Here is a 9,759-nt window from a genome sequence, read left to right on the forward strand (position 1 = left end):
AGGGAGCTCCCTGCACAGCTGCAGCTTGTCAAGATCATCAGAGGATCCACTACTTAAGCTGTCTTCAGACCTTGCCTCAACGCCGCAGTGTTGTTCCAGTTGGTCAGCGCTAAAGCCTAGATCCTCTGAGTATCTCCATGTCTTTGAATCCAGTCTGGATTCTAACTATTATCTCTGTCTTCCAGGAAACCTGTGCCTCCTCTGAGAAAGCTCTGGAAGAGCTAACCTGCCGAGCCGACCCTCTGAGCCAAACCCTGAAGATCCCTCTGAGAAACCTCAAGCAGCTCAGGACTGAGCTGGGACTTCCAAGCCAAGGTCTGTTCTAACAAGACGTGAGACGCTGAAGCAGCTAACGGACTCTGCTGATAAACCCTTTTCCAGAACCAACAGTGACTCTCCCAAAGTTAACCTCAAGAACCCTCAAGGTACAATCAGTGAACTTCTGGAAGTAAAACCCTGCCAGCAAACCGCTAACTGTGCTGTCTCTCACGCAGACTCCGGTGAACCAGTATCCAGGCCCCGAACCAGAATCAGTACATTCTGTGTGTTTGTGCTTTAATAAACTGTTGAACTCTTCATCCTTGTGTCCGTCAGTGGTGTTCTGCATAACTGGGTCGCCTTTAGTGAACCCATCATGACACTTTGTGTCTACACTTGGAAGCTTTCTCTCTCTGGTTCGTTTTCCTGAAAAGAGATCACTTGGGACAAACTCCTTAAATAACACCTGATAACGTATATGTATTAAATAACCAGGAGATGTGACAACAGATTTTGATAGAAATTGTAATCTTACTCAGATCACAGAAGTTGCTTAGGGTTACAGAAGGCAGCTGCTTACCAACTGGGCTCACTTCAAGGGAAGTGACCACGATTAGCAGTTAAAGAAGCATTTTATACAACTCCAGTTTGTCACATCATCACATCATTACATCATACACCTTAGCAGATAAGGAGACATCCATGGCTCCTGCCTTCATAAAATATTACACTTTGTTCTTAGCTGAAGGACACCCTTCTCATTCCATTCCCAAATCTTTGCCCTGTACAGAATGAAGATTATAACTGTATATAGCAGGAAAGAGGCCTAATTGGATTAACTACTGGGGAAAATATCAGTTCTGACACACAACAGGCAGGTAATATTAGGGCGTTATAAACTCACACATCATCAATGATAATTATCCTAACACACCTCTCTGCAGAAATAATGAGACAATGCATGTAACTGCTGCTGCTGCAGAACCAGGACTCTGCGTCTGTCTGGAAAGGGCGTAGACACATCACAAATTACTGGCCAATACCCCCCCACTTTATGAACGACCAACGCTTAGCCAACGACCTGAATGACTTCTACATTCGTTTCGACAGACAAAGGGACAGTCCTGCAACCCCAACCATGACACCTCCCCCACCTTAGCTGGGGCTTGGACACCTCTTGCAATACCCAACTTAAAGACCCAGTCCTCCTCCCCTCCGCCCATCTCAGTGAAAACTTTTTCCATAAACGAGAGAGATGTTATTAAACTCTTTAGAAAACAGAACGTCCAGAAAGCTGCTGGACCACATTCTGTCTCTCCATCCACCTTGAAGCACTGTGCTGATCCGCTTTCTCCAATGTTCACAGACATTTTTAACACCTCACTGGCGACATATCACGTGCCAGCCTTCTTCAAATTCTCCACTATTATCCCTGTTCTCAAGAAGCCAAGGTCCGCAGGACTCAATGACTTAAGACCCATCGCCCTGACTTCTGTGGTTATGAGGTCCTTTGAGCGCCTTGTGCTTTCACACCTGAAAGAGATCACTGACCCCTCATGGATCCCCTACAATTTGCCTACAGAGCCAACAAGTCTGAAGACGACATTTTCAACTTGGCCCTTCACTACATCCTTCAGCACCTGGATTCCTCAGGTACCTACGCTAAGATCCTGTTTGTGAACCCCAATCTCCTGAGTTCCGTAAATAGAAAAGACTTTAACCAATCTGTTTGAATTTTCTTAATAAATTGTTTTGAGATGAGATATATTGAATTGGTGCCATTTAAATAATCTGAATTAAACCCGAAAAGCTTGTTTACATACATGTATAAACATCCTGAAATACCTGTTGAAGGTTATTTTGGAAGTGTAATTTACATCCATCCATTTTCAGACATGCTTAATCCCAAGTGGGTCGCGAGGGGTGCTGGTGCCTATCTCCAGCTGTCTACAGTTGAAAGGCGGGGTACAGCCTGGACAGGTCGCCAGTCCATCACAGAGACAAATAGGACAAACTACCATTCACGCATTCACTCACACCTAAGGAGAATTTAGAAAAGCCAATTAACCTAACAGTCATGTATTTGGACTGTGAGAGGAAGCTGGAGTACCCGGAGAGAACCCACGCAGAACATGCAAACTCCTATCAGAAAAACCCCTGGCCGGGAATCGAATTCGCAACCTTCACTGCGCCACTGAGCAGCCCAGAACGTAATTTCAAACTGAAAGATAGTTCTCATCATATATTTAAATGTCTTAAGATGTAATTTGATCAAATATCCATGTATCTTAAATGAATCTAGAAATGTTTCTTAATTAAATAATTTCTTTTTTTTGCTTTTAAGAAGTATTTCCATAGTGTAAAGAGCAGGCGTTGTTGTTTGCTAAGATTACCTTTTACTTTTGTCCACTGTAGAACTCATTTTTATTATTCTCATTGTTAGCTGGAAATATGGTTTAATTTGGGTCAATAATGTCGATCAGCAGTTACTTTACTAAAATACTTCTTTGCTAAGACTAAAAATAAAATATTTGTCAGTGAGGCCACTTTTATTTTGATTTATTATCACACATTTTAAGACGCTTTTCCTCATAAACACATCATAATTAAGCTAAATACAGCTAATTTGTTTAATACCAGTTACGTGCAATTACGTCAATATGTCAACTAAGATGGATGGTCCAAAGAAAGATGGACATAATGTTCCACATTCTACATATTTAGGTACAGAGAAGCTAAATAACATGATCAGCAATAAATGTAGTATAGAGCAAGTTAATTACTACCTCTCATATCAACATTTTCCATCGCACTGTGTGGGAGGTTGTGTTTCGATGTTTCTGCTCTTCATCTGAGCCTTTTTAACCATCTAATCTAAACAAGATTTGTGAAGAAACCCACTCATCCATCCCTGTGTGTGGGAGGAAAGGTTCGGAGCTGCACGCCATCCCTGGACTGCTGATGGAAAAATGATGTGTATCCAACTTGAGCTTAAACAGGTAGAAAACATAGAAGTAAACCAAGGCTGAGAAGATTAGAAGGATTATGAGTGTTGATATTTAAGCAGACAGAGATGGTGAGAAGCAGCAGACCTGTTAGGGGTGGTAGTCAGAGGAGACATCTTATTCTGAATTTAGAGGAACTAAAACTGATTTACAGGTAAGTTCTCTGTTAATGCAGGTTTAAAATGAATGTATTTGAAAATGTTGTGTTTCCGCGATAACAGACACAGCTGACTTTGATTTGCAATAATTATACAACTTTTTGCTGGAGAACCTTTGGAAAAAGTTGCTTTCTCGTTAGTTTATATTTCAAACTAAACATTTCTCCACAAATAACAAAAAAAAATCTACCAAAACATGTTTTACAGATTTAATTTAATATGGTGAGTTTATAGGAGGTAATATGGGTTTCCAAGAAAAAATATTGTTCAACTAATTGATTCTTTTTACTTATCAGTTATCTGTTCTTTTTATTTAAACATCCAGTTTAATTGCAGTTCTTCAGTGGAAAATTTAGAAGCCCATAATGAGAAAACATTTTCACTCCCATTTTAAAGGTTCATGAATCTTATCATCCCCTACAGCCAATGCAAATTTATTTGTTATTATTATTATTGTTATTATTGGTTAATACAGAGGTCAGTTTTGTCTGTATTCATGAATATTTTTCTTGAAAGCACAGGAAGCACAAGCTTTCGAAAATAGTTCAATTTGACAGATCACCTCATATTTTCCTTATATTCTTAAATAAAAACAGCCAAAAAAATGGTGATTGAATCCTTTTTTTTTTTTTTACAGTGAGTCCATCTTTATTGAATTAGATTTCAGTTTGTTGCTAAGAAGTCCAAACAAAAATGAGTATAAAAGTAGTTAAATGCAGATAATTTCTATTTATCATTAAAAATTCTTAAAATAGGATTAACTCCAAGTGGTTTTCGAGGAGACGGCCATGTGTTCTCACTGATAATCTTTGGGTTTGGCCCCCAAACCAAATGCCAGAATACTATTCTGGCATTTGGTTTGGGCATTTTGGGTTATATATGAACTCCTTTAACAACAACCTCGCTAAGCAGGGAAACTGAAGGATGAACCAAAGGTTCAAACACTGAGTGGTCCGAATCAAAAACTATTCGGACCACAGTGAGGTGCAATGATGGGTACATTTACATGTGAAGTAGGTTTAGAGCAATGTAATCCTACCTTGTTGTTTTCTCTGACAAAAGTTCCTTTTAAGGCCATTTCTGTGTTCTGGAGAGAATATAGCTTTAAATTAATTTAGAATATATTTTAAATATTCATTGTTTATTTATAAGAAATGTTACTTTTTTGCTGCATCTTAACTATTTTTTTATTTTTATTTTTTTATGATATGCTGATATACATTATAATATTTAAGCAAAGCTAAAACTTTCCTCTTGGATTATTCTTTTCTCAACATTTAGTAATTTTAAACAAAGGGCCACATTCAGGTCCCTCCGATGCTGCAACATACGACACAGCAAGGAACAAATGTTTTCATTTATTTATTGATTGATATCCCTTCAGGAAGTAAAAATCCATAAAGTTTTTAAAAAGTCAGACAAAGGATGCTTCTGTTCCTTTTTCAGTTTTGTAATGTATGAATCTCTGGCCCAGTTGAAAGCATCTCATGCAGGACCTCCTCTGCTCCTGCAGCAGGCATCTGTGCAACACCTGGCAGAGGATGCAGTTGGTTGTCATGGCGGTGGTACTGTCTCTGGCAAAAATGGGATGCTTCAGCTGCTACCTGAGAAACGTCGGCATCCCAGTGAAGGGATGCAACCAGACGGTGTGCGTCCAAACAAAAATGTGCGAAGGGCTGTGCTACAACAAGGTAAAGAATGATTCAAGCTATAAAACATGTGAAGCTTCTGAGTTACATTCATACCAGTTAGATGCAATCATTAGGAAAATATTAAGGTCAGAGTTATTCACCTTTAGGTTGTAACTTTGCTGAACTAGACTCTGGTGATATTTCATAGGGGGGGGGGGGGGGGGGGGCCAACTTACTGTAGTAATAAAAAAAATTATTTATGACTTTTTCTGTCAATTCAAAAAATCTTAAACAATAAATCCCACTGAACTGTGTTTAAATATTCAGTCTTTACTCCCTGTTGTTAATGGTGACAGGACTCTGCCATTGAAATCAATCATGTGGCACCTGAGCATGAGATCTGCAATGGGGAGTGGACCTACGCAGAGAAACACGTCGACGGATGTCAGGAAAGCATCGTCTACCCTGTGGCCACAAAATGCAATTGTACTACATGCAACATAGAAGACACAGAATGTAGCCGCGTTTACTCACCCATGGAAACATGCATTTAAAATCTGTGTGTCTCTTTGCCTGACACTGAAATAAAACAAGATACTGCTCGTTTTTCTGTTTATTTTTTCTTTATGGTTTTAAAGTTCCCTAAACCAGAGTGACTGACCTGGTGCTTTGTCATCATCAGAGAGAAGATATTAAACATCCAACCTGCGCTTTCACCTTTTTCTCTCGAACAAGGTGACCGATCCTGAAAGTACAGTAATTCTGCTGGTCAGTTTTTCATTCTGGGAAAATGGTACAAGAGAAAATAGAAAAAGGCTTGCCTCTTTTTGACAAGTGGAAATGAAAATAAACGGCCTGCAATATTTCTCAAAGACTGTTCTTCCCTGACCCTCCTCCAGGGGCACCGCTAATGCAGAAAAAGCTTAGTAAGCAAAAATAAAGAAATAAATTAAATACATCAGCTCAGACAGTCTCTGGGAGATAACACTGCTTTGGTAGATTTTTATGCTTTGCAGAAAATAAGCAAATTTTTTATTCAGTGTAACATAATAGAGCCAGTTACAACTCTAAAAGTTTAAGATAAGTAAATATTATGAGATGTTTTTTTATGAAGTGATGAATAAAGCGGTTGGATTATTTACACTGTGGCCTTATTGAGTTTTTACATGTTTTCATGTGTCAGCAGGAGAGTTCATAACTTCTATTAAGTTTGGAATATTTTGCTTAAATTTCAAGACCATAAATACCTTTTTATTCCCAACAACATTTTGGATCATCCTAAAACTGATTTAGATTAAAGCAAGTGGGGTATTTGTTAGACATTTGACACTGTTAAAGTTTAGTGAAGCTATTTATGTACTACAGCTTTATGTTTGAGACCAATAATACCCATTAACATCTAATCTATGTGTGGCAGCATGTTTAGAGCTTGTTTTATGTCATGCATTTAGGATTGGTTGTTTTAATTCAGCATGATGCTAACTCAATGTTGATTGGAAAGGTGTGGCAAATACAACCGGTCACTGTGAGGGAGGCAAATACAGTGTCTTGAAAAGGTGTCCATATGCTTTAAATTGTTTGCATTTTGTGACAGTAAAACCTCAAAGTTCATCAGAGATGTAGGTGAACATGTAGGTAAATGGATATCAAAGATCCACATGTGCAGAGAGAGTAAATGCAATTCACTGCTATATATTTTGACTAAAACTCAGACAGACATGAAGGTAAACCAAAGCCAACAGGCAGAGCAATAAGAGTTGCATGGAAACTCTTAAATAGCTGCAGGGATTTACAACTTATGAAGGGAAATCTGCAAGTACCACGAATGCTAGACATGTTTCTGAATGTATAGAGATACTGATGCCAGATGCAAACATGAGTGAAGCATGGTGGTGGCAGAATCATGGTACAGACACTTTTCTTAAGGTTTAAATTCTAATACCGTTTAACACTCAGTATTTACTTATATTATATAACCTTTAAGGACACCGCTTTTCTTTTATCCAACAAGTGATGAAATCAACAAATTTTTGAACACACAAGTGTACAGCATATTGGAAGTGTAGTGATGACTGCAGTCAATATTTGCACAAAAGTGGAGATCGGGAGAGGATAAAAAGGTTGCATAAGCAAGTCTGCATCATTTGAATCTTCTTTGTTTAGTTTTGTTTATTTGTTGAGACTGACGCTGGAGAGCCTGCAGAAAAAAGCTGACCAAAGCTAAAGAGAAATTCAGCAAGTATAGATATTGACCTTTCCCTTAAAATATATATGGTAAAAAAATAAAGTGTTATTAAATTGTTTTATTTATTTGGTTTAATTATTGCTAGAGAGTGGGTTTTAAAGCTCAAAATATGCCTCCCAGTGTTTACCCTTCTTTCATTAAATTAAACTAACTTATTCAAAGCCCTGGAGGTAAAGTTGGAATTCGATCTCTGTTTCTGTAATTAGGTGCAAAAAAATAAAATACGACTTGTTCCTAAATCAATGCCAACTTCTGTATAATTAGCAGTTTTTCTGCCAGGAGCACAGCAGTCTGAGGTTCCAGTGATGAGATAAGCAGCTGACAAACCAACAAGCATCAGCGATTACAAATTAATCCCACAGTTTCTGCCAAACGCCGGAAGGACAAATGCAGGTGGATCAACGATTTTTAGGAAATCGGTTAACTTTTTGCTTAGAATCGGTGCCTTTCCATCATGTTTTTAATGCATCAGACAGATCTTATAGTAATCTGTGCATACTTTACTTTATGATGGGGGAAAAAAGCCTTTTCCGAGCGTAAAGTGCTTTGGGACTTTGTGTCTTAAATGCACTTTATAAATAAGCATTATTTATTTCCAGAACTGTGCCATTGAGAATCAGGGAAATGCCAATGAGCAAAGCTTTTAAGAGCATCTTTAAATGGTTACTTATTTGTATGTGAACAAGTGTCTGAGAGAGAGAGACCTTCCTACAAACATCAACTTCTATCTAAACATTGAAATAAGGAGTCCAAACAGAGGGATTGATGAGATGCTTAAGCATATTGTTGAAAAAAGAAATTCTTTCTCAGGATTTAACTGTGAGGAAATTAGAGACTGATAAAAATGTAAAATATCAAAATAACTTAAATATTTTGAGCTTTTTAGTCAGCTACACCCATTTCCCGTTTATGCAATCGTTGAACTGATCTTAAACAATCTGCCAGTAAAGAGAGAATAAAAACTAAACGAGTCATAAATTTGATCTCTAAAAATGCTAACATTTTCAGAAAATAATCTTAACATCTTCTGTTTTTTTTTTAACATCATACCCACTAATAAAATACTTTTTTAGAAAAGGAATGTTTCAAATGATGTCAAGAGATGAAATAAAATGATCATCAGTATCAAACCAAACCCTAGAGGCAGTGAATAAGCAACATTTAGCCATGATGGTGATGGCTTATGTTTCAGCCTCTCGCTGTGTCTCCTCTAACATTTACAGCTGGGAACCAAGTGTATCTGCTGACAGGTTGATGTTTGCTCAGGTTGTCAGTGTCTTGTTATAGCCGTTTTGTTTTTATCCAGACAGATCCCTGGAGGTTTATATTAATATACTTAAATAGATGTTTTATCAAGTTTTATACACGGGTCAGTCACTGTGTCATCTCTGCTGGAGGGGAGAAATTAACTTGGATTAAGTTTTCACAGACTGAGAACAACAACTTTAGTAAAGTATCCAACTTTTATATTTTTGACTCAAACCGCCAACTATAGATGATTGGAACTTTGTTGTAATGTTAAGGGGCAACTCAAAAAGCACAGCTGATGATAGATGATCGTGATGATTATCAATAAAAATGACGCTTCTCTGTTTTCTGTGTTGATCTATTTTCTTTGATCCCTGGATGAGTCAGACAGGAAGGCGTTCGTGCAGAGGCGTATTCTGCTGGAGGCTCCTTCCTGTTTAAAGCATCTTCCTTTCCGGGCTGGTTCGGGGCATAAGCAAGCTCAGCTTAGGGTTCAAGGGCAACTAGAGACCTCGAGGAACAAGTAATTGTTTCTGATTTTTTGTTTACATGAATAATGATTTCTACATAAAATAGTAAATAGTATTTTTTCTTTAACAGTGTCCTGTCTGGCAATGTGGCAATAAGAATAATTGTCTTGATGCCAAAAAGAGCCCAAGAGATTTTACTTTCACAAGTGGAGCAGTAAGGCTATGGCCATAGTGTTCCGCTTGATATATGCATGTAAATAGCTTTATTCTAATTATGCAGGGCTTATTACAGATTATATGGACACTGCAATGTAAGTAGAACAGGAAAATAAAAACAGGAAAAAAAGGAGAAAAGATAAAAGAGAGATAACGATAAAACATCTTCAGTCTGCTTCATCACCTGCAAAGAGATGTAAAAAGAACAGCACAACCAACGGACATACAAGACATAACAAGACATAAAATAAAGTAACACCTTGATACCATAGCTGAAGTATAATTACGTAGTAAAAGTAAAAAAACAGAAATAACTATTGGTATTGGGGTTAGAATGACCACAGATGAGGAAGGACTTATTAGGCTTCTCTAAGACAAACTTTCAAAATATCTTTGGAGAACAGTCTGATAGTGATGAGATATAATTGGTTTCAGAGATGGAAAAGCTTCCAGAGATACCAAAGCAAAAATGACCTAATTTACTCCCTTTACTCTGAAATTTAAATCTGAGTTCTACCTTAAATCTTT

At 37.7% G+C, this 9,759-nt stretch overlaps 1 protein-coding gene across 2 annotated transcripts; it reads left to right on the forward strand.

The window, feature by feature from the left end:
• The first annotated feature begins 3,353 nt into the window (after positions 1–3,353).
• On the forward strand, positions 3,354–5,631 carry LOC119773598 (gonadotropin subunit beta-1-like). Of its 2 annotated transcripts, XM_038270651.1 has the most exons (3): positions 3,354–3,417; positions 4,935–5,112; positions 5,409–5,631. In XM_038270651.1, the coding sequence occupies exons 2-3, from the start codon at positions 4,963–4,965 to the stop codon at positions 5,604–5,606; spliced, it is 348 nt and encodes a 115-aa protein (XP_038126579.1). In that variant the 5' UTR covers positions 3,354–3,417; positions 4,935–4,962; the 3' UTR covers positions 5,607–5,631. The 2 variants fall into 2 exon arrangements, with proteins under 2 accessions (XP_038126579.1, XP_038126578.1); XM_038270650.1 differs by lacking the exon at positions 3,354–3,417 and having other exon boundaries at positions 4,875–5,112.
• The last annotated feature ends 4,128 nt before the right edge of the window (positions 5,632–9,759 follow it).

The sequence above is a fragment of the Cyprinodon tularosa genome, unplaced genomic scaffold (genome assembly GCF_016077235.1).
Source record: "Cyprinodon tularosa strain WSP-4 unplaced genomic scaffold, ASM1607723v1 ctg77, whole genome shotgun sequence".
Lineage (NCBI taxonomy): Eukaryota > Metazoa > Chordata > Actinopteri > Cyprinodontiformes > Cyprinodontidae > Cyprinodon > Cyprinodon tularosa.

Coding starts and splice junctions, on each gene's coding strand:
- LOC119773598 (XM_038270650.1), top strand. CDS start 4,909: ATGCAGGACCTCCTCTGCTCCTGCAGCAGGCATCTGTGCAACACCTGG. Junction 5,113..5,408: donor AAGGGCTGTGCTACAACAAG/GTAAAGAATGAT, acceptor TAATGGTGACAG/GACTCTGCCATTGAAATCAA.